We start from the raw sequence: 24,725 nt of genomic DNA, 5'->3' as shown, positions 1-24,725 counted from the left end.
AATTAAATGGTATCCCTATTAAGTAATAGATAATAGAGGGGATTTGGTTGTAGCCAAATATGACATGGCCAGTTGTATCACGTAGTAAAGTTTAAGTTTCCCTTATATCCTCTTAAAATTACCAACACGACAACATTACCAATATTGCATCAAGACATTTTTAAACGTGCTTAAAATAATGAACAAAAAAGGAAAAATTACTGGCTGGGGTTTTAAAAAGAACGACGTTGGTGTCAGACTTGTTCGTATAATGTAAAAGGTTGATTGGAAAAGGAAAATCATAAATTGCATCTCTAAGAAATCAAAAAAAGTTAAAGTTGTTTAATCCATGTATACCCGGATTATAATTTTCGTGTATTCTATAAAGTAAGGAAATAACAAACCAGTTTATATCCGTGTTTTTGTCACAGGTGTCCAACATTAGAGTATTTTAAGCTTTTTTTCTTTACCGGTTCAAAAGTTATCTATATATGGGATTATCATCGAGACCTTTTAAAACAGGCGTTAGAGGAAGGAACGATTTAAATGCATTAGGAAGTTATTCTACTCTTAAGTTAAATAGTGTTCCCGGGTAGTCTGAAAGGTTAAGTAAAAAATAATTGCAACGAATTTCAAGGAAGTTTTTTTAATGTCTTACTTTTAGTCATACGCTGTCATGCAAAGCAACTCAATTGGATAGACTTCTATCAACACTTAATCAAATTACAGCTAATCAGTTAACGACTATGGACTATCTGATTTTACATGTTGGTGGCTTGCCAATGTTTGAAATTCTGTTCAATTCGTATCTGCTAGATGTCATTTGGAATCTATAATGATTTTTCAGGTCAAAAGGTATTTATTATAGCACAGGGTTGCATATACGAACACGTTGGTCCATGAGTGAAAGTACACCATTTATATAAACAACAATTTTAAAAAACTGATCTTATGAACTTTGGAAAAACACTGGCTGAACTTTGGAAAAACACTGGCTTAATCCCACAACCATTTGAAGCACACCTAATCCTAATGTAAGCATACTTTTAACACATATAGGTTCGCTCTAAAAGTTCAAGGAATAGATATAATGAGATATACATTAAATTAGAAAGAAAAGCAAGGGCATCAATTTTTTTGATTTACTAAGTGACTAGCCGTAATATTGTTTTAGTACAAGAGACTACAGACAATTACGTTACATTGTTTGCTGTTATGATAAATTTTCCTATGACCTTAACGTCGTCCCGCTATAATCTAATTGTCTATTAATAAATAAACTAAATGCATCATTCTCACAAACAATAATATGATTTTGGGGTAGTTGACATTATATTATACAAATTAATGACCTTTACTTCGATTATTACACTACGCGTCGTTGGTTTAGTCATTTCAGCCATATCTGAATAATTTGGAATAGTCCCTATAATGGTTCTGGTAAACAAATCAACATATTCACTCAAAGTGTTTCGAGAAACATATATTCTTCTCTACATTATAATAACCGTATTTTGTCTGTGCACCAGAAAAAATTCGTGTAACGGAAGCACTTAATATTAATGATCATCATGATCATGTCACGACATCAACCTGAAAGTACCTCTCTTTCTGTAGGAACAGTTGATATTTTGAATTCTAATAATTGTCAAATTGTTAGAAATTTTTATAGACTCAAAATTATGCTTTGACTTACAAGTGAAAGAAATGTGTAAGAATGTTTCACAAAAAACGAAAGCTTTTCGCACGCATTAGTAATTCTCCTAATCCAATTTAACTATTGCCTTATTAGCGCACTCAATGGATTCATCCACGGGCTATTGAATTTATTTTTCATACAAGATATGTCTTTTCAGGATCGGGTTTTTTAAATTACACATAAAAAAATTCTAATGGAAAGCGTTTTTAGATTGATGCCCTAAAAGTTTTCTAACAGTACAAACTGATCAACCGATATATGAACCATTCAAATTAGATAATTTCCTTTATATTTATGAATAACTTTGATATCAAATGTCTCAGTCAATGCTTACAATAATACAATACAAATTGTTTTATCTATCTATTACGTGAGGTCAAAAGGATAGTCCGAGCTTTTGACATCGATTCGCTAACCGAGGGTAATATTTCTCAAAACAGTTCATGTTGTGTTAATTAACTGATAGCTATCTTTGAAAAGTTTGTATTACTTTCATCGTGCAAAAATTGTGGTGTTAGCCTTATTTAAAAATGCCTGTATATGTGTTGGTCATCAATGCGCTGGAATAAACTACTTAAAATGGTAAAAAATAATAAATTGATAAATGATATTTGATCCTTAGCATCAAATTACAATGATTACGCCGAACTATTTAAGTTTTTAAATTTGCGAATGTTTTTCACCCTACATAGAGTTGTATTATTTTATACGTCGATCGCTTCTGGCAGCTTGCTTTTGACATCCTTAATATTAAGTTATACCTGCAACTACTTTAAGGGAATTTATTTTTTTAGTAATTAATTTTCGCAAATTTTACGAGTCTATGTCAATATCTTAAAGTTATTGGGAAAGTTGCTATTCGTCAAATTTGCAAAAATTAATTCTCGTAAAATTTGATTTATTTTCAATTTTGAAAATTTGGTTCACACTATTTTTTTCTACTGATTCACCTAGAACAAAATATAATATGTATGTGAATTTCAACTCTTCACCAGAAGCTTGCATAAAATTCTGTGAAAAACAGTAAAAAAAATTCGCAAAATTTATTTAGCGAGATATTAAGACTTGCTAAGTTAGTTAAGAATATTCACGCGAAACATAAATTTTATCCTTGTAAAAATTTCGCGGAAATTAATTCTGGTAGGGCAGCTTAAAAAATTAAAACCCGATTTTCCAAAACTACTTTCTTCGACATTGTATCAGATACTTTAAATAAAATATCACAAAGATTATCTAGATAGAACAACTAGCTACATGAGCACAATTTGCGATCATCTTCGACTCAATACTTTCCTTTCTCTGTGGATGAACAACATGTTTCCATAAGATACATTGGATGCGCATGAAAGGCTTGGTAAAGGTCTGCTACATTCTAATGTTCTCTACGACGTTAAAATAAAGTAGCGAAAAACCCTGGTTTATTTACTTTGACTAAGAAATGAAAAAGCTGCAAACCAAATGTCCATAGTATTTTCTTATTTGAAGGAGACTGAAAAAACACCACAACTTCGTTTCTTCCTTAAATTTTGTATTCCTTTACATGTCATACTTTATAAAGAAAGATTACTGACACCAACTAGCATATCGATGAAATCTTTTTCTGGTTACGAAAGGAGCATTCCACTCTCCCAGGTGGAACTTGCGTCTTCGGATTGGTTGCTATTGCTGTTGAGCTAGAAGCAGTTGTTGTTGCTTTCCGCGACTTTGTTGTAGTTGGCCTTCTTGTTGTAGTCATAGTTTTTGTCGCCGTTGTAGTCGGCTTTTTCGTTGTGGTTGTCGTTGTTGTTGTGGTTGTTGATGGTGTGGTTGCTATTGTCGTTGTTGATGGTGTTGTTTTTGGCATGGAAGGGCATTCGTAAAACGCATTCAATTGATATATGTCGCTGGCAGTTAAAACGTTTCCTCCAAGTTGTCGCGATGGATCAATTTTCCAAGTAATTGTAGGTTTTTCATTTTTTGAGAAAGCGTTTCTAAACACAAAACTTGATGACTTAGGCACAGTTGGTATACGATGAAATAAAGGGACAAAAAGAAGAAACAAAAAAAAAAGAGTTAAAAGGAAAAATAAGTCGCACCTTGGATAATGCATTATGCTATCTGGATCGTACGGTGAATTTAGGCTGTTTGTATTATGAGAAGAAAATTGTTGCTCCTTTCCTAAAAACCCGTACAACACTATTAGTCTGTACTAAGAGGGGTTAGTGCCGTTATTATCAATTCTATAGAAACTTGAAAGTACAAATGGAGCACAATACAGACGTCCGTCTCCTGCTTCACATGTACTGTATAATACTTAACGTTTGGTTAAGAATAGGTAAAGCACTGTGAAAACCAGTGAGTGCTATATTATAAAGGCCAGGCTTGAATACATTTTTTTACCTTTAATAATGTTTTCTGTATGTATATTTACGTACTGATCTCTATCAATTCGTGATTGTTCGTGAAACATACCCAAAGCATGCAAAAATTCATGAGTTGCAATGGAAGGAAACGTGCACGAAAAGATTGTTAGTGAAAGCTCTTGACCCACTCCAGGACCGCTATTCTTTCCGATATAAGACCAACAGCTTTAAAAGAAATACAGTATTAAAAGTACACAGGTCATTTAGTAGTACAGGCATTACAGGCATTTAAGTTTTCAATTTTCCATAGCAGAAGAGATATATTTGCATTTGAACTTGATTCAATATGAACCTGGTACTCGTTTTTTAAAATGAAACAAATTTTATTGAAAAAAAAAATTGTGTGCTTTGAGGACATTCACATTTTTTTCCACAAGAACGCCTAAATATCAGCTGTTTTTTTTTTTTGCGTTAGAAAACTATAGCATATCCTGTAGAATTACAAGAATAGGCAGACTTACCCATCACTACTTAAAATGTTAAGGTAAGGAAGACTAGTTGGTGGCGAAGAATATTCTCGAAACTGAATACAGCTGACAGCTTCTATCCCACGCATAGCTATCCTGATAACATTTTCTTTTTGATCTTCCGCTAGAAAAAAAATGCATTGGGAATATTTAAAAAAAATATTGCAAAAAAGCATTGCGGAGGCAAATTGATTCACAAAATGATGCATTTTTATTTACCTGAAATTGATAAGGACAAACAAAGGAACTATAATGTTACATCTGTTGAAAACAATACATCAGTTATTGACACATCCGTTAATTGTTACATCTTATAACTGAAAGAAGCACTGCATATTAAAAAGCATAGGCCTCTTCTTAAGAACGAACTAAAAGCGTCTAGGGAATTTTTCTTATTTTCTTAATTTTATTTCGTCACTAATTGACCATTTTATCGTCTTTTTAAGCAAGCCTTGTTAATAGATTTTTAGTTGCCTGAAAGATGTACACGTTGTTGTATGAAATATAGCTTTTTATAAAAAAAAGTTTCATCTCGTTGCTTTCAATATCGAATGCAGATGAATTTATTCGGACTAAGTTTTCTACTATATTGGTTCAAATTATTAGCTGGTTATGGTTTTGATAAACCATTACGTTGGAGTTTTAATTCACCGATGAATTCCTAAATTACTAGGGAATTATAACTGCCTAAGTCTTAAAACACTAGGAAAATATGACTGCAAATCCTAATTCACTAAGGAATTATGACTCTGAAGTCTTAATTCCCTGCTTCCTTATTCCCCATTACACCGGATGTGTTGATTTTTCTGTGCTTAAAATTTTGTGATAAGGAAAGAAAAAGGTTTGTGAAGCAAAATGGTGACTAACATTTTTTTTTCAGCAGAGCTTTTGTCAAAGGAAAAATGCTCTCGATTTATTCAAGGGCAGTAAAAAAAAATTATGACTCATTTAGGGATCCGAAATAAAGTTGCGATGCAGTCATTATGGGCAGAGACAGACGACTATTGATAAGAAGTGTCCCTGCTGACAGTCAATGAACATCCAGCTTCATATACTACGAAATATATAACGAAACTAAAAAGTATCAAATCAAGTATTTGCGCTAGCTATATCATACTAGTCGTTAGCCCGTGGAAAAATTTACGGGTTTGCCCGTCCTATTTATACCGCATTGCGTGCGTCTCCCTACTTATGTAGCTAAGCTACCATTTTGCTTGACAGACAGACAGACAAACGTATTACAATAAGGGTATTACAATATAGATGTATAGTATGCAGTGTTGAAACCTAAAGAACAATATGTACACACACAGAAGTACAATGCACGAAATTCCATAAACATAACCATATACAGTGTCTATCATCATTGGTTCATTATTGTCTAGAAACAATTATTACTGATACTGTTTTATGCAGGTACAATGCAGAAGCAAAACAAACAAACTTACTATTAGCTTCAATCTCTCTGGAGATTTAAATAAAAATCTTAAATTTGAAGGACAATGTTGCAACAGGGCACTGGTAGAGAACATGGAGACACTAGCAGAGAAAAAGGAAGATCGCGCTGGTAGAGAACAAGATAGAACTAGTAGAAAACAAGAAAATACTTGTAAAGAAAGAAGGATGTAAAGAAGGATTATATGCGGAAAGTATTGACTAAATATCTTGCAAAAAAAAGGTTCAAAAAAACCACAGGAACTCGCTTATCGCTATAATGTCGATACAAAATATACCTTGTTTGCTATTGCACGCTTAAAATATGGGCTAATGAATGATATTTTCCATTCATTTCACTCTAAGTGTGACGCGTAAACTTTAAATCATCCAACCAACTGCGCATGTAAGAACAAAGAGGTGTGCACTGTTTATTTTAGAAACCGTTTCAATAATTTGAAAAATTCATAGCTTTGTGATGAAGGGCTGTTGTTTGATTATTACACATTTTGCGTTCGCTGTTTTTTTCTCTATCCCCATAACAAGAGGCGGAGAAGTAAATGCATAATATATACTTTCAATTTTATATACTTTCAACTCTCAATATTGTCAATATGTCAAGAACAGCAATACAGGGCAAAAATTATATTTTACTTACAAAAATCATCACTTATTACGTACGGTACGACGCCATTTTCCCATCTTAATTGCTTGTCGCTTGAAAGCCCACGTACGCTAACATTATCAGATTTTCTTTGTTCGTTATCGACACGTCGGATGTCACCTTCGATAACATTTTTCAAATCTACCGAAAAATATCCCTTGTTAAGTTCCAGTTAACACTCTTAGAACATAGGTTTTTGTAAGTTTTAACTACCTGGGTCCCGTTACACGTACAGTTTCACCCTAAGTTTAAAAAAATTTAGGTTGATATGCGAAATGAAAAACTTTAAGAGGAGAAGAAAGCGGTGTGGGTTTTTTTTAATATTTTGTAAATTTTTTTGTTAAATATTAGTTTTAAAATTTACATTATAGAACAACTGTAGAGTATGGAGCAAAAACTTACCAGTGGTGAAATGTTTATAATTTCACCACTGGTAAGTTTTTTTGTAACCCAAATCCCAGGGTGAATCTCAACCCGTCTTCATGTAATGGGCCTTTTTGTGTGGAGTTTTACACATAACCTTATTACAAGGTAAAATTTGCTAGTGTAAATCACTTATATTTATGTTTTTAAGATTTAGAAAAGGAACAATAATTTGCAGTTTTAATACTTGCCTTTATTAACTTTCTCTATTACCTCGAATGGTGAACTATCCTTGGAAATAGGAAGAGATGCACTAACTAAAGGGAAAAGAGCAAGGTAAGAATGCAAACAAGACGATAGCCTGCTGCATGGCAGCATAATATTTTGGTATTACAACAGATATATTTGTGTATAACACTTTTCATTATATAAATACATCTGATGACTGATATTAAACCATATCTAGATTTCTTTTCAAAGGAAAAAAAATCCGCAATGTTTTAAGGGGTGAAGGCTGCAATTGTACCCCAATTATTAATTATTTCAATTATTTCATCTTTTTCCTTTATATATTTGCCTAATTTAACTTTATAATGTCAAGGATAAATATATTTACATTAGAATAAATCTTTTTTTTATAAAGCTGTATGTTAGAAGTGTTATAACAAAAACCAGCTTCGACAAAAGTTAAAAATCCCATTTTTGTTTTAGTGGCGTCATAGTGTAAAGTGATTTGTGGTTAATCCTAACATGCTACTATATGTAAATAAACATGCACTAAACTTTCAAGTGTTGCAAAGCTGATGGAAAGATCTAGTAAGACTTGATCCATCATCTTTGCAAGTTTACTTGCATCTAGCTCAGGGGATGCAATTTTCTTTCGTGATTGTTTCAAAATATATAAAAGATTACTAAGGGGATATACCACAGCTAAGTTCTTTATACTAAAGATTAATTGTCTGATTTTAGGAACGAATTTACCACCAAAGATTAAAGGGTTATGTTTGATTTGTTTGATTATAATTTTGCATATCAGAATGTAAGGCTTGATAGTAGTGAATCCTTTTTCTCAAGGCTAGAGGTCTTATAAGGTAATTTAAGAATTTGTTAATCTGCCCTTCAGTTAATACGCTAGATTTAGCTGCTTCGCCATCGATATAATCTTCTTTGATCAAAAACTCAAAGAAGTAAGTTCTCCTTGATAGTAGTAGGAAATGAGTCAGCATTCCAAAAAAAAGTGTATCAAGACTTACAATGAAAACAGATTGCCAGTATAAACACGTTCATCTTTGAAACATACACCTGTTGTAGCCCAGCCTAAAACCACTCAAGTTACTTTAATTATCAGCATTTTTGACTTCCTTTACATTATTTATCATAGTAGCTACTAACTTCTCTAGCATCAAAATCAATAGAAAAATATCAATTAAATTTAATACCTTCCGAAATTATTATAAATTTTGCTCCGTCAGAAAACCAAATGGACAGTAAAACGGTACCAGTCTTTTAAAACGCACCTTGCAAGGGGTCTAAATAAAATATCGCGTAACAAAAATTTTTAAACTTTTTAACATGGTTCATCGCTCATGCTCGATTGTTCCGGTCAATAAACTTGTCCTTGTTAATGTCGTTAACATTGGTTTTCCATGCCGAAAGTAATGCCAAGCATGCGCAAAAAAACTTTCTTTTTAAGGCCTATTAATACCCGCATTCTGTCTGTTTCTGAGCGAGAGAAAAGTCGTCAAACGAAACACAAAATGCGATATATAAAGGACATTCAATCTCGTGGATTTATATAAAGACTAAGTGCTTGTGTATATATATACACAAGAAATCAAAAATGATCAGAGAAAAGCAGGAAATTGTATATCCTTAATCGAAAACACATTCAGCGGTGGTTTTTGTCCAAATATTGCAAAACTTTTTCGAGGGTCAAATTAGACCAATCGAAAATCTGTGATCGACTGCCTGAAGGCGGTCACCAGGTTGATCCGAAATCTCGCTTTGTAGCTAGGGTGCCATGTTACCCAAAACATTAGTCTATTGTTATGGAGATAAACGAGATTTCACGAAAACTTCTCACGAAAGGCAAATCTCCATCATATTGGCCGTTATTTATAGCCAATTGCACAGGACGATAATCAACGATAATTTTCACTTCACCCAGATAAAAAATTACCTGATGTCATTAGTTGTTGGTGGATGTCGCTAGTTATCGCTCAGTGTGAACTACGCTTTAAACTACAATATCTTTTCACACATTTAGGTCGCATATACACTTTAAAATAGAAATTTCCTTTTATTGGCAAGGCATTACCAAGGTGTTCTATTCACCGTATGAACTTTTCTACTAACTTTCTGATAACTGGAGTTCGATAAGCGGTCGTACCGGTGTTTTTACACTGCCCTAGTTTAGATTTTGTTCAATGATTAGTTGCGAACGTTCTAGATCGTCTTTTTATCACCGAGGGGCGTAATTCCAGGATCTTTTTGACAATAGCGATGCGGAACATTAAATCAAGGACCACGAAGTCCGGCGTAATTAGCTTGTTACAAAAAAATTAAACGCATAACGGCTTAATAAGAAACAAAAAGGTTTTAAGGTCATATTATTTACGAAGACCACTGGAACCTTTTAAGTTACCATGCAACACTGAGTTGCGAACGATACCATAGCACCTTAGTGTGTTTTATACATTCTAAAGATTGTTTGATATGTGCAGAAATAGTTTCAATAGATTTTATCACTTACATATCTAAACTTTGGCAAGTGAAAAACAGAAGGAAATGAAAATTGAAAAGATAAACAGATTCGTCTGTCCAGGCATTCTTGTAGAATATTGATAACACTTTTGTTGACCAATCGAAAAATCCACAGGGATATTTCGAGCATCCGTAGTTTCAAGTAATAATTTACCTTTTTGGGGATACAAATTGGTAAAATCATATCGCATTTTCTATTTCATACATGAATATTCTATATATCTTTGACTTCGTAATCAAGCAGAGGAAAAAAGTAGGACTATTAATATAGAGACTAGCTGTATTAACTATCTTAATTCTGTAAATTCTTGAAGTCACTCACCTATGTGGAAGGTTTACAGGAGTACACTCATTAAGATAGGCCTATGTCCTTTTAATAAGTAGCATTCACGCAACTTTGGTATCTTGTTGTCAAACCATACTAATCTGTCAAGACAATCAAAGAAAAATATTGGTTACATAAGCACTTAATGGGTGCAGCTACTTAGCTTGTAAAAGCACAAGAGACATAATTTCAGGGCTAGCTTAGCTATATTCTAAACCCAAGCTAGAGCTTAGTTAAAGTCAGATTGGTTAAGATAACACAAAAGGAAAGAGTGAAGTTGCCTTGAATAAAGTGCCCTGATATCTAGCTAAACAAATAACTCTGGCTAGTTAGTTCCTAATCCATGATATGCATTTGTTTATCTGAATCTTACATTGCGTCAACTGAAACTTTCAATAAAGCTAGTAAACGCGATGAAACGTCCATCTTAGCATGTGGAAACATAAATACGAAGAAAAAAGAGACCTTCCCTAAACAATCCACACAACAACTTTTAAAGAAGTCATCGTTATGATAGGTCTGATTTCTGCGTGTTTATGGCGCGAGAAACAAGCAGATTGGCTAGCTTTAAGAATAGGATTATACACGGTATATGCAACACTTGTCGTTTTGTGCATATATAATACTATACTATATACGAGTAATGAGATAAAACGAATAGGCTGCTTCTTCTCTTGGCTGAGTAAATAAAATTCTGATACAAAATGATAGTTGCCACGTCAAAAAACCTAGACACTTGATAAATCCTGAAGTTCAAAGCCTTCCAAGCCTTGACAAACAAACCTGTTTCTTTAAATTTGTTTAGATTTAAAAAGCAATAGAAACTAGGCAGTAGCACGTGGAAAAATCCACCGGAATTCGCTTGTCACAACAAAGTGCATAAATACATATCGCATTTGTTATTTCTTGTACCCGTAGCACAAATTTTTTTTCGCTAAAACTGATATCATATCATACGGATATTTTTAACATAGGGAATAGAGACATCATCACAAGTTAAAATCTCCCAATAAAAATTACAACAGGCATATCCTTGTTTGGCGCCTGTTGGAATAAAGAGTTTTATTTATTTCAATTACTTTCTCTTTCTTCATTATTATAAAAACAAAAGTGATAAGAAAGTACGTATGGTTTTAAACCAGATAGCGGAAATTTTAACTATCACGGAAATCAATACATAAATAATTAATGATGCGAGTACTTTGTTAAATCGTATTTAAACACAATAAAGAAGCCACGATTCTTTTTTTGCTGGGAGTGAGGCTCTTGGAGAGTCTAATCATGGCTTCTATGTTGGGACTGTGTTTAGCAGCAAGCTTGATGGCAGATTTGAGTAAGCGAAGCTATTTATACGTTAAAATACTGCATGTTATAAAATTAACAAAAATGTGTTATTTTTTTAACTTTTTCTTTTCCTGTTAGAGTTTCCTGTTAGGAAAAACATTTCGCAACACAGAAAGTTTTTCTCGAAGAATGTTTAATTGCTGATGTAAATAGCTAGTTAAATTAAGAGAATTTCTGACCATGTATTAGGAAATAAATGTGCTGTAACAAATGAAAAAATAAGTAAAAATAAAGAAAGTAAAAAAATAATTGTATTCTTGTATACACAGAAAATTCTTGGTTAGGATTAGCTATCATCCTAAAAATAAGTCACAAAATAATTTGGTTGTGACGAAAGTTTACGAAATTTTTCCGTGACGATATTTTTTTAAAAAAACGGTGTCTCATTTAAAGTCGCTTTTACCTTCTTTTCTTTTTGCTATGGAATCATAATTATTAGAGTTATATAAATGTTTGCATTTATTTACATGAATAGATGCAAATACAAAAAAAAAGAAAAAAAAAGTAAATGCCAAAACAATATCTCACCACATGCCCCTTTATTATCTTTCGAAACAAGCGCAGACACTATCTACAACGTCGGTGTTAATAACTTTTCATGAAAGCTCGTTATATGAAAAGTGAGCCAAAAATAAAATGAAAGCGACAACGTGAACAAAATCAAAATAAATATGGCTGCTGTTCAAATTGCAAAAGAAATGCAAAACTGACAAATATACTTTGAAATACACAAACTTTAGAAAACTATATACGCTTTCTGTGCGTGTTTTTATCAGAAATACTTGCATATATAATATTATAATTTAGTTAAAATATTTGACTTTCTACCCGCAAACCTAATTTTTTTATTTCGAGCCATATAGAAAATGACATCATTATTATTGGGGGTTTACCCTGATATGCGCATGCGCATTGAAAAAAAAATACATAAATGTTTTCTCTGTTGTAGATAGCCCTACTAGGTCGCTAAAACGTCGAATTTTTAATATAAAAATTTTACTGACAAAAGCACGGAGAAAAAAGTTTCTTTGTCAGTTTCACACTTTTTTTTACAACATATGACAATAGCCAAGTTAGTTTTGATTTACTTCACGTTGCATGCGGAAGCAAGTATTTTATTAGTAAAAAAAGGGGTTAGAAAATGACCAAGTTGTTTTTCACGGCTAACCATTTACGTCGATTATATTTTTATGCCGATTTTTGTTTTTCCTTTTTATAGTACATTTTTAGTTTATACTTTGAGTAAAAATTGTTTTATTAGAAGGATGGTTGTTTACTAACCATTTCCATTTCCAAGGGAACATATTAAACAAAAACAATGGTATTTTATGAATTATTTGGAAAAAGGAAATGTGGCAAGTGACTAATATTTTTGCCGACCTTTAGAGGCGAGTTTTTAACCGATAAAATAAAGTTTTCTGGATAATGAAAAACTAACCGCATAACTCTTCCTTCAAGGCAAAACCACTGTTACCAGCAGGCTGGATTTTGTACATTACAAAGATATGAAAAGGTTAAGGTCTGAGTTCCTACATTGTAAATGGAAGAATATTTTTTTAGATTTAGCTATACGATGCTATGCTGGTGTTTCCTTTCAAGCAAATCGATTATTATCTACTGTAAAGCAACACAACTGCTCGTTCAGCAGCGATAAATGTCGCGCAACGACGCTGGTTTATAACGATAATAACGCTTATGGATTTGAAACCCACACAAACTTCATATGCGATAAAAAAAGATTTCCTTGTGACATGTGGTGTCAGATGCAGATGTCCATTGATCATACCATCCAAACATGCAAGGTAAACCTCGTAACCAAATCTTTTATTTACAACTAGTCGTTAGCCGTGGAAGATTTCACGGGTCTGCTGGTCCTCTGATTTCTGCCCGAATTGCATAATTCTCGCATCACCATTTCGTGCATCCTTGCCCGCCTGTTAGCACGAAGTAATTAAAGTTACTTAAAAGGGGTTGAAGGACTACATTAGTCATGTGCTAGTTCTATTTTGAGAATATTTTTTGAATATTTTTAGACCTTTTGCTGTAGTACGGATTTTTGTAACAAACCAGCCGATAACATCCATCTAAAGGGAAATACTTTCAAAAATAATAGTAAAAACAACGATGATGATGATGACGATAATAAAGATGATGGAGATGATGAAAATTTTAGAAAAGAAGAAAGTGATAATGGTAAGGAAGAACAAAAAAAGAATGACGAAGTAGATTATGATGGAGATAACGATAATAAGAAGGGTGATAAGTACAAGGGAGGTGAAAATTATAGTGGAGATACCAATTATAATAAAAGTAATGATGAAGATGATGAAGAAGAAGTTATTGAAGCAGAGATACCATTTCTTCTTGACAAAGACAAAGAAAGTGCCACCAAAAACCAAGTTACTGGAAATCAAAACAATTCGACAAAACACTTTTCCAATGTAACTTTAATTTTCTTCATGACCTTATATGTCATTATTTTGTAAAATGCGATACGACAAAGAGAAGACTTTAGTACATATTGTTATAGGAAGTATATAGCCCCAGTCTGCTATACATGCTATTTTCTGATCACGGTTAATTTTAGAACTTTCAGTAAAAGCTATTTTTTTTAATCCATTACGCCTTTAAGGGCGCAACATTGTCAACGCTCCGCCAAATTGTTGGCGAAATATCTTACCATAATAAGCGTGCGCCCTGTTTTTACTCTTAAGGTGACAGTCACCCTTTTTTGAACAGCTACATTATTTACTCAGTGTTTATGTATAAATGCATTTTTTTACTATTTCTCCAAATTATGGACGTTAACGCATACAAAAATGAATTTGACTTATTATTGCTGAGTCAGCAGAAATTTCCAAATTTTAAATTAGAAAAAAACGACAATCCCCAACTTTTTACAACCATTTATTTACCAGTTTCTATTTTTAAATGAATTTTGGGTTAACCAAGTTCAAAAAGGTGTGCGGAATATTTTTGTTCATTCTTAATTTTTAAACATCAGGAGGCTTTTGTAATTTTTGAAAGATTCTTCAACTTTTTTCTCTACTGCATAAAACGCTGTAAAAAGCAAAATATTCAAAGTAACATTCACAAAATTAAACTTTAATTTATTTTTTGTTGATTGAAAATTTAAAAACCATCTCTTAGCAGAGTATTAATAGTCATAAATGACAGCGGTGACAACAAGTATAATGGACTTTCCGAGATATACATTCACTAACGAAAAACGTCCAAGCAACGTATACAAGCATTAAATCCTGAATTGAATTGTAACTAAATATTAAAAGGTTAAAATAATTCTGTTCAATATATATTTGTAAATATGCTTTTTTTCACTCTCATTTCATTTGAACCTTTGAAATGTAATGTGATGATGCTTAAAAATATTTTGATTGTTTTAATGGTAAGACAGTTTTTTTCTTTGTTTTTCATAATTGCACATTTAAATTACAAATAATTTATTAAAACTAGTCGTTAGCCCGTGGAAGAATCCAGGGGTTCGGCCGTCGCAGCTAAGCTACCATTTTGCGTGACAGACAGACAGACAGACAGACGTATACGGGCATTATAATATAGACTAGTCGTTAGCCCGTGGAAAAATCCACGGGGACGCCCGTCCTTTAAATTAAGCCGTTGCAACAAAGTGGACAGAAATATATCGCCTTTGGTATTGGTGCGCATTTTAAAAATTTCGTGTTTCCGTTACGGGACACGGCTTTCGCGGACACACAGACAGACAGACGGAATACGCTATTATTAAAGAGATATTTCACAACTAAGTATCTACATATCTTTTTAACAACAATTTGATATAATTTCTATGACTGTATGGGGTGAAAATAAGTAGGTTTTAGATGTACTTACCAGTATTTATCAAAAATAAGATTTTTGACTTGAGATAACTAATAATATTTTACGTACTATAGCAGTAACAGAATTTTATAACCTTTGTTTAAGTTTTTTTAAACATAAGAAATATCTGTAACGAGCAACAACATTTTTTTCATGTTTTGAGTCTCTTTTCCACAACATACTACGAGCTTCGAACGATAAAGTTTGTTATAATGAGATGGCGCTAAATTTAAATAAGTATACAGACCGAAAACATTCAACAACAATATCAATTTCTTCAGTACGTTCAGTAGTAAAAAGTAATAAAAATATTTTATCACATTCTGTTTTATATTTTTTGCTATTTTGTTTATTCTGTTTCTTGATTCATTATTTTGTGCGTATTGACCTGTTACCATTACAACAAGGAGAAATATATTTCATTGTTTTTTAATTTAGACCCCCGTTTGACAAATGTCTAAAAATACTGTATTATAAATAATTCAGCACTCCCAAAGATGTAACCAAAACTGTTATTTTTAACGGACTGTTTTATATTTTGGATCTAGTGTGTTGTTGTTCTGCAAAGTTATAGGCAACAATTTTACCATTTTAATGTGAGAAACATCAATACCTTAAGAATATTTTCAATATCAAAACATTCTTAGTCTTTGTCTCTAGATTTTTTTTTGTTATGAAGGCTGAAAATTGAATTATTATGAAGCAGACCAAGCCAGCCGGTCTGGTCTTTAAAATCAACACTGTGATCATGAACTTTTACTCAGCAGTTCACCTCTCCTTTAACTCGCTTTTTTATTTGGTAAAGGTGATCAGGAAAGTTGATGCATATCGTAAGTATATTTTATTTAAAATCAAACTGACATTGTATTGGCAAGAGACATTACACTCAATTAGTATAACACCATTGTGTACTATCATACTGTTAAAAACATGTAAAAGGCAAAAGTGTTGGGCTTTATCAGCCACGTTCAGTGCATCAGATTTAGCTAGTCGTTAGCCTGTGGATGATCTACGTGAGTTCACCCGCACTACTTTCAGCTACCATTTTTTAGCTCACCAACAAAAAATTGTCAAAGTAACATAGACTAGTCGGTGGTTCGTGCATAAATCCACGGCTGTGCCCGTTATTTATATAACGCATTGGGTGTGTCTCGCTACTTGCAATGCCATTTTGCGCAGAGAAAGACAGACGATGCTCTTATTAAAGAGACTAGTCGTTGCCCGTGGAAAAATCCACGGGCTCGCACGTCCGTTATATTTAGCCGTCGCAACAAAGTGGATAAAAATATATCGCATTTGATATTCGTGTTTCCTTAACATCATTTTCTAACTCAGCGGGGGGTCCGCGCAGAGACAGACAGACGACGGCTATTAATATAGAGAATAGTCGGTGATGCTTGAATAAATCCACTGCTTTGCCAGTCCTTTATACACTGCATTTCGTGTGTCTGGGTACTGCGCTACAGTTTAGCGTAGAGACAGACAGGCGACGGCAATTATTATAGAGATATACACAAAAATTAACACTGCAAAATGATTAGTATGAAACCCAACAACATCTCACTTGTTTCTGAACACAGAAAGTGTTACGTCATTTTCTGTAACATCTACGCTGTTTGCTGTCTGTGAGCAAAAGATTGTAGCAGCGACTAGCAACAGGTAAATCCATACGAATGTTTCCAGCGACTTACGACTGCGTAATACAAATAAAATGGAATAAATTATTTATGTAATTCACCGTCCCAATGAAATACGTTGACTAACACAATTCTCCATAAATTACTTATGAACTAAAAGCTCTATTCAGCATACTACTTCCATTGCAAAAATATTTTTGCGACATATTTTAGGTTGTCTTTAAACTTGTTATAAGACCACATGAAACATTTTAATTCCAGGCTGCCACCCCTTCTTTCCCTTCTCTTGTCCATACTTTCTTTATGTCCTGTTTAAATAAAATGTCAATAAAGGAATAAAATGGTAGCTATCAATAATTGCAGCACTGTTTCTGTTGCGTCATCAACTTTTGTTCTAGAACGAACTTTTCGCATTCTGTTTAAAGATTTTGACAAACAAATAAAAGTTATTTAACATATTTTCACGGTTATACTTAGTTTGCATGGCACAATCCCAAAAATCGTCAAAAAAACCCTAGTTTTTCTTGATTTTCGAGTAAAATCTTAATAAAGTATTATTATTTTGTTCAAACATTTCACTGCAGTTGTTACTTGACCAGCCATAGGCAATAGATAACAGATCAGTTTCGGCTTTACCTTTTACATCACTTTAACTGGTGCAAAACGCGCATCTTTCAGGGCATAATATTTTCTGGTCCAAGTTTTGCTGCAGTCCAGCTGGTGCAAAATTCTCTTTAACCGGCTGACCAATCCAAGACCATTATTTGGGTGATTCAGACATACACTTGTGAATTCGGTGAAGAAGATGGCAGTCGTGAAGCTTCGTACACTCTACAAGTTGACATTTCTATACTAGCACAAAATGGCTGGATAAGTTAGTTTACAAAGTTACTAGTATCAGGTATATTGTTTATGCTGTAAGAAAAGAAAAAAAAACAATTTTAAGTGAAAGTAACAACTTTGCCAACTTAGATGGATAAGCTTTTCATTTGATTTTTAAGCCAATTCAACTGCTAGGGTGCGTTAATTTTTGTGCACTGACACGGACCCGCTGGGGTAAGCTTACAACGCCCCCCCCCCCCTCGAACTCCAATTGGGCCTTTCCTCGAAGCTAAGCGCTGAATAGGTATTACATTATACCGATTTCAAGGATTTTATTTAGGGCGTAGTGGCAGTGAAATATTGCTTTTGCAAGTGTGGGAACTAAAAATTTGGTAGGTCTAACAGATCAGTATAAAAATCGGTAAATAGTATATTTAAAAGTCATAACAAAGAAGGCTAATCAAAAGGATACTGGCTGCAAGAGAGAAGGTAGGCGGCAGAATTCCACAGTGACGAAAAATGCTCGGTACTAGAGGAGCTGTTGTTTCTCGAATACCGATTTGGTATTTATATTATTAAAAAGAAAGAGTAAATGTTTTTTTTATCATTACTCTTTTTTAACACAATGTTTGTAAGATATTTTTGTTGGTGATTTACCTCAAGTTCTTTTAAATTTTAGCACAATGCGTCGAAGAGGATGGAATTCCAGTTGCTGCAAGAATTTATAGCAAAGGTGCTGATACTATGACAGAATGTATTAGTATTTGCTATAGATACCAAACGGAACATTATAATAACTTTTACAATGGGATTTCTTATCACCCCAACGTGTGCAGATGCTTGGCCAACATGACGGATATCATACCCATAAGTCCAAATGGAACAAAAAACATGCTTTTTTGGACCTCATGTTGAAGGTAAGAGAATGTTGCTAAAAGCCAAATGTAATTAGGAAAATAAACAAAAGCAGGCAAAAAAAATTAAAATTGGGAAAAACTAAAATTTTAAGAAATTTAAAATTCTTTTTATGTCTTTTGAAAAACACTAGAAACAAAAATTTCAGCACAAATTATAAAGCTGCTCTTCTCCAGGCGCCATATAAAAATAAAACGAGAACACCATTGTAGCCAGCGTGGTAAGAAAAGTTACTTTGGTGACTTTTTGGCGTCGTAAATTTACAGCTAGAATCTTTGTGATAATAATCTTAAACAACAAAATAGAATTCTTTAATATTCTCATTATGTTCCCTCGATTGTAAATGGCTTCTACGTTTTATTCCGTTTAGTGCTATTATGGCCTCCCTACCGTACTGTTTGCATTCGATGCACAGTCATCAGAATTGCGAGCCAGAGACAAAAATTGTACGTTACACACTACATGCCTCTTGACGTGTTAAAGTTAGACTAATAACATGCTTCCATTCTTTAGAGTTATCACTGACTTTATTGGAAATGCCTGAACAGTATGAGATTGAAGCAGGAAGAAAGAACACGTCTTTAGCATGTCATACACCAATATGCTTAATCCTTCGTATCAAGTACTCAATATAGCATCCCTGCCTAACAAAAAGAGGCGATGTAAGTATGTTAGAAAGGAATGATAGTGAATTTAAAGTAACAGCATGTTTAAAACCGTTTATGTTGATACAAGGTAAAAAAAGTCAATATTGAAAATCTCGACTTGCTGAGATCAGTTGAATGGTACTTCAACTCTTCAATCGATTTCAACAAATTAACTTTTAGCAAGCGAATAATTTTCATCATATTTTACATATATCTTTTGTGGTTTAGCGTCCTGGTGTCTACTACCCCAATTTACTTAGCAACATGTGCCTACTTATGTCTATTTTATTCAATTTATTTAAGCTACAATTTAATTGGCGAACTTATGCACTTTTGTCTTCTACTTTTTCCACGTTCCAATTTTCTTTTGTCTCCCTGTTTTCAGCCTTTTCTCAGCGTTCTGTTCCAATTACCATGTGTCTTGACTTATCTTAAGTGTGGGATTTTATAGTATTTTATTAATTGTATTATATGTATAAATTTATCATAACTTATTTGCAAATAACTTTTAACCTTTTCTCTTTTTTTTTTTTTTAAGGAGAAGAACCATTTGTAAATAATGGAACCAAATACATGATGATGATGATGATGATGAAATTAGCCTAGAAAAAAGTTAGCAGATAAAAAAACCCAAATTTGCGCGCAGTAAATATTTGTGCATCGCTACTTGGTGCTTTCTAGGCGCAAGGCTGTGAGTTGGCATTTATTCCATTTGTATAGGAATTTTTTTCTCTGCGAGAGGACTTATAAATAGTCTAAAACACGAGGTGCAAGAAAATTAAAATTTTAACAAAAATTAGGACCGAGTAAAATTTTGTTACGTATTGAAGTATGAACCTATGTGCTACTATTATAAGATTTAGAAGATTTTGACCATAACTGAAAACAACGCTCTGTACATGTTTGCTTCCAATGTCATTACTCTCATCCGTTTACGGAGAAATAGATTGGTTTAGCTGCTTTTTCTCCGTTTTGTTGTTTTCAGTGGAATAAAAAATTTAATTTTTCGTCTTCTCCCGCGTATTTAAAAACCCCAAATGGCGATTTAAAAAGTGACACGTAATTTTGAAACTTATATGGGATTTTTTCTGTAAAAAAATCTTCTGGAGAATATTCCTAGTTACATATATATTTACTTTTCTTCACATCCTTTAAATTTTTTTTTTAATAAAAAGTTATAATCTATTTTCCCTAAAAATAGTTTGTATATGTTTCAGGGCTTTAGCGATGTAATATTTTCAGCAAAATGCAGGCATTGCTCTAATTGAAAATTTTTATAGTGCATCTATTGTGAGCCGAATATGATAGCTGCCAGTAGCTGCCATATTTGGTTGGATTTTTCCTTAGGGTGAATTTCCGTGGATTTCCACGGGCTAACAACAAATACTTGTAATTAATTGACCCAATTTTCAAACGTTTGATATTTATTGCTTCTCGTTCTTTTCCCGCATTTTTTGACATAGCAGTCTATAACATATCGTTTGTGAGTGGAATATTCACCAGGTGGAAATTTGAATTTTTTTCAGCTTTCTGTGCCATAATCACTAAAAGGGTTAAATTGACCCAACGTTATTAAGTAACTGTGTTAAGTAAATTTTAGAAACAGTATGACTTTTAAAGAATTTATGCTTTCTTTTTTGATTTAGCATCAGCCATAACTGGTCTGGTTTACATATATAAATATGACTATAATCTTCCGCGTATAAATGGACGCTTGTATACTGCAGCAAATGATTTCGGGGTAAGATACACATACAAGGCGTCAATAGGGACCATAAATTTGTTTAACAAAGCCAATCTCACTGGTAATCAGTTGCGCTATAGAACAAAGTTTGAGGTAAGTTTCCTCGTAAAATCTAAAGAATTCTGTTTCGTTAAGTTAGAACCATATGATAGCAAAAAGCAATACTTTATTACATATTGAACAGTTACATAACAGAAAAAGACACAAAACCGGTATTTATGACATACTGATATACACTTTCGGGTTTATTATGTTGTCGTTTCGCAAAACTCCGAAAAAATACATTCAGCTTCAGTCTAAAAACCCGTGTAGATAAACAAAATATTTCTACTACTTAATTCTGATAAGTAGTACCAACAGTGAACACTTAACGAAGCGACTAACCAACAGCATAATAAATACGATTTCCTATTTCTATTTTTCAAATGGGAGACTCTTCAGAAAACATTGACATACTATTTGTGGCTTTTATTGTGAAACACCGAAATGATTATGGAATGTACATTCGTCATGCTTTTGTGACTCAAATGCAAGCAAACGACCAATCCCGTGCAACATTGAAGCCTTTCCCTTTGTTTCATTTTAACAGAGACCAACAACCGATTGGGTACGTAATCATCTAAATTTTTTTATTTATATCAGCAAGATGAATTTACCCTTGATTTGCGTAAGGAAATTTGCACACCATTTACCGAGCATACGCACCAAATCTTAAAGGGGATTTTCACGAAGCGAATTGAACGGCGAATTCGACGGCGAATTGTATCTGAGCATGCGCAGTTTTGTTTATTTTGATTGTGCATCGAAATATTCGCTTCGCTGAAAAGTAGAAACAGTTCCTACTTTTTCGCGGCTAAAGGTTTCGCTGCTAGTTTTTGACCAATCAGAACGCGGTTAACTAATGTAAACAATGACTTTGGCGCCTATTTCATTTTGTCGTGAAAATTGAAAAGCGAATTCGCCATCGAATTCGCTGTCGAATTCGCCGTCAAATTCGCCGTTCAATTCGCTTCGTGAAAATCCCCCTTTAAGGAAGACCAACGTACGAACGAATAGCCAGACTAATGTTCTTGATAACATCTTTATTATTATTATTATTACTATTATTTACCCAGGATAGCCTCTTCAGTTCCTATTGGTACTGCTATCAACGAGGGTCCTGCGAAGGGGTCCTAGCGCATTTAAAGCTCCCATTTGAGCTACGAAAGTCGTGAAAGCACAGCAATCGCTCAACTAGACAACCCCCTAAGATATCAATTCTATTCTCATGCTGAACGCTAAGCAGAAAGGATAGATTCACACTTTTATAGTCTCTGGCATGACTCGGCCAGGGTTTGAACCCAAGACCTCCCGCACTAAAAGCGAACGCTCTACCACAAGGCTATCAGTCGGGCTATCTGTTTATTTTTTCTGTGGCGAATTTAATAAATTAAATTGGGTTGATTTTTATTCCTAGGTTTGAAATAGAGAGGGGGGTAGTTTCTCATTCAAATGGTGCTACACGTCACCTTTGAACACATCATGTATTTGAGTTATTCTGAATTTATTAGAAAGTTGAGTGGGGTTAATAAAATTAAATCAAAACTTTTCGACAAGTAAGCGACTGAAAAAGAACGTTGCACTATAATGTATCTTTTTAAAAGTAAATAAACTTCTTGTTTTAGATATACAGAATCTATCTCAGACATACATATTAGCAACGAAGGGAATGCAACGGCGACAAATTATACCTTGGAATTACTTTTTCCGTCGATTGTTAATTTGAAGGATTTGCCTGTAATATCTTTTGTGAGTAATTGTGGATCGAGTGTCAAAATTGAGGATGTACAAAAAAAAGCATTGCGACTCAGGGTATGAGAATTATTTCGACTTAACTAAACTTAAACGGTGTTTAAAAATAAGAATTTGACTCTTATTATCCAAATGCTATTTTCATGTTAGTAATTGTCAAAGCCAAAAATTGATTTTCGATTTGTTGTTTAGTGGGCTACCTTGCAGAATCAATAAATTCACTGTATGCTTCTAGTGTTTTTTTAGTGAAGTGGTTGTTATCTATTTCGTTCTATACTGCCTGTCTTTTTCTGCCTAAAAAATATGGATGGCAAGAAACTGCATATATTTATAGACCTTTTTTAATGTTTACATTTTCCGCGGTAAGCCATTCTGGCTCTAATAACTGTGTGCCAGGCAGAAAGGTGCGAAAGCTTGCTGATGAATGGTCTTTCTCAGCTTTTTTCTATTCAGCGGAAATGTTCTTGAGGCTTTAAAATATCTTCCAGTGTTGATGGACAACTTCTGATCGGCATAAATTCATGTAAAGTCGTAATAATACCTTTGTGCAATGATACAGACTAGCGCTGGTATTGTTTTGCCTGCCACGCAATTGTTAAAGCCGAAAAGGCTCACCGCGGAAACATTCAAAAAGGTCTATATGATCCGCGGTAAAATAAGATTGCACCGCAGAAAAACTCAAGGCTATGTCGTATTCCGAGTATTAGATTTAGCCAACATGGACATGTTTCAAACAAGTTTATTTATTGATGCTATAGCATAAAGTTACCAGCCATTTTGAACATACAGCTGAAATCTGGATGCTAATGTAAGAAGCCAGTTGTTAGCTCGTAGTTTGTGGGAATCTTTTGTTAATTAGCAAATATTTCTTGGGTTTAAGGCAATAAATAACAAATTAAATTTGATAAATTTTCTCCGTGATCTTTGTCAGTGCATCTTCAGATCACAACTAAAAACGTCTTTCAAAATGCATGTACAAAATGTTAAAAATTCTCTTGATAAAAATAAAATGTATAAAAATCGTTTATTAACAATAAAAGTCGTTAAAATTTATAATATGTTTTCCCAAATTTCAGATAATCGTCTTATTTCATCTTTTTTGTTCAATAAATCCGATTTGTGTTGTTTAATCGCTAATGCCTCTTTAAATTTTCTTTTAATAAAATTGTTTTCCCTATAGATAATTTCTATTTTCTCAAAGTTCATTTCGTGTTTTGTTTCTTTAATGTGTTTGGACATTCCAGAGACGTGTTCTTTTATTCGTGTTGTCAACTTCCTTCCTGTTTCTCCTATGTAATATTTTCCACAATCTACACACGTTACTTTATATACAACACCTGATTCATTGTCTTGGTTTCCGTTTTTTAATATTTTGTTGCCTTTTACAACATTTTTTAGCGCTTTGTTTTTCGTATGTGTTAATTTTACATTAAATTTCTTGCATACTCTGGCGATTTGTTCTGAGATGCCTTTTTCATAGGGTAAAAACAATCAAATTGAATTCGTGTCGTCATCTGTCTGCTTTCTTCCATTACATTCTTTGTTTAATGTTTCTTTTATCGTTTTTGTTACGATGTTCTTAGGAAACTCATTTAATTGCATAGTTTTTTGTATATAATTCAATTCTTCTTTGAGGTCTGCTTCTTCTGTGCAAATGGTTTTTGCTCTTCTCGTTAAGGTTTTAATTGTCGATAATTTTACGTGTAAAGGTTGGTTTGACGTATAATTTGTGTATTGTCCCGTATGCGTAGGTTTTTTATACACTTTTGTTTTCACTGTATTATCATCTTTTCTCATTATTAAACAATCCGAAAATGGGATCTGGTCATCCTTTTCTTCATCAGCTGTGAATTTTACCTTTGAATGAATGTTAT

General features: G+C 33.3%; 3 protein-coding genes across 3 annotated transcripts; 2 read left to right on the top strand and 1 right to left on the bottom strand.

Annotated features, from left to right (window-relative positions):
* Nucleotides 1-2,956: 2,956 nt before the first annotated feature.
* LOC130632867 (zinc metalloproteinase nas-14-like) lies at nucleotides 2,957-6,777 on the bottom strand. The gene is made up of 3 exons (XM_057444511.1): nucleotides 4,542-6,777; nucleotides 4,058-4,245; nucleotides 2,957-3,835 (listed from the first exon to the last, which is right to left on the bottom strand). The coding sequence occupies exons 1-3, from the start codon at nucleotides 4,754-4,756 to the stop codon at nucleotides 3,255-3,257; spliced, it is 984 nt and encodes a 327-aa protein (XP_057300494.1). The 5' UTR covers nucleotides 4,757-6,777; the 3' UTR covers nucleotides 2,957-3,254.
* A 4,420-nt stretch (nucleotides 6,778-11,197) lies between these two features.
* Nucleotides 11,198-13,959, top strand: LOC130643185 (protein PFC0760c-like). The gene is made up of 3 exons (XM_057449573.1): nucleotides 11,198-11,429; nucleotides 13,001-13,242; nucleotides 13,474-13,959. The coding sequence occupies exons 1-3, from the start codon at nucleotides 11,378-11,380 to the stop codon at nucleotides 13,924-13,926; spliced, it is 747 nt and encodes a 248-aa protein (XP_057305556.1). The 5' UTR covers nucleotides 11,198-11,377; the 3' UTR covers nucleotides 13,927-13,959.
* A 7,200-nt stretch (nucleotides 13,960-21,159) lies between these two features.
* On the top strand, nucleotides 21,160-23,459 carry LOC130643201 (uncharacterized). Its single transcript, XM_057449574.1, has 2 exons — nucleotides 21,160-21,667; nucleotides 22,725-23,459. Exons 1-2 carry the CDS (start codon nucleotides 21,486-21,488, stop codon nucleotides 22,915-22,917), a joined length of 375 nt encoding a protein of 124 aa, XP_057305557.1. The 5' UTR covers nucleotides 21,160-21,485; the 3' UTR covers nucleotides 22,918-23,459.
* The last annotated feature ends 1,266 nt before the right edge of the window (nucleotides 23,460-24,725 follow it).

The sequence above is a fragment of the Hydractinia symbiolongicarpus genome, chromosome 1, assembly GCF_029227915.1.
Source record: "Hydractinia symbiolongicarpus strain clone_291-10 chromosome 1, HSymV2.1, whole genome shotgun sequence".
NCBI lineage: Eukaryota > Metazoa > Cnidaria > Hydrozoa > Anthoathecata > Hydractiniidae > Hydractinia > Hydractinia symbiolongicarpus.
Note: the sequence above shows the minus strand (reverse complement) of the source record. Positions and strands in the feature narration are given on the sequence as shown.

Excerpts from the sequence above, each read along its gene's own strand:
- LOC130643185 (XM_057449573.1), top strand. The coding sequence starts at position 11,378 with ATGGCTTCTATGTTGGGACTGTGTTTAGCAGCAAGCTTGATGGCAGAT. Across the intron at positions 11,430-13,000 it reads AAGCTTGATGGCAGATTTGA|ATTTAGCTATACGATGCTAT; the intron begins GTAAGCGAAGCT and ends ATATTTTTTTAG. Across the intron at positions 13,243-13,473 it reads ATACCATCCAAACATGCAAG|ACCTTTTGCTGTAGTACGGA; the intron begins GTAAACCTCGTA and ends GAATATTTTTAG.
- LOC130632867 (XM_057444511.1), bottom strand. The coding sequence starts at position 4,756 with ATGCATCATTTTGTGAATCAATTTGCCTCCGCAATGCTTTTTTGCAAT. Across the intron at positions 4,246-4,541 it reads AACATTTTAAGTAGTGATGG|CTGTTGGTCTTATATCGGAA; the intron begins GTAAGTCTGCCT and ends TTTCTTTTAAAG. Across the intron at positions 3,836-4,057 it reads TACAGAAAACATTATTAAAG|GAAAGGAGCAACAATTTTCT; the intron begins GTAAAAAAATGT and ends ACGGGTTTTTAG.
- LOC130643201 (XM_057449574.1), top strand. The coding sequence starts at position 21,486 with ATGGGAGACTCTTCAGAAAACATTGACATACTATTTGTGGCTTTTATT. Across the intron at positions 21,668-22,724 it reads AGAGACCAACAACCGATTGG|ATATACAGAATCTATCTCAG; the intron begins GTACGTAATCAT and ends TTCTTGTTTTAG.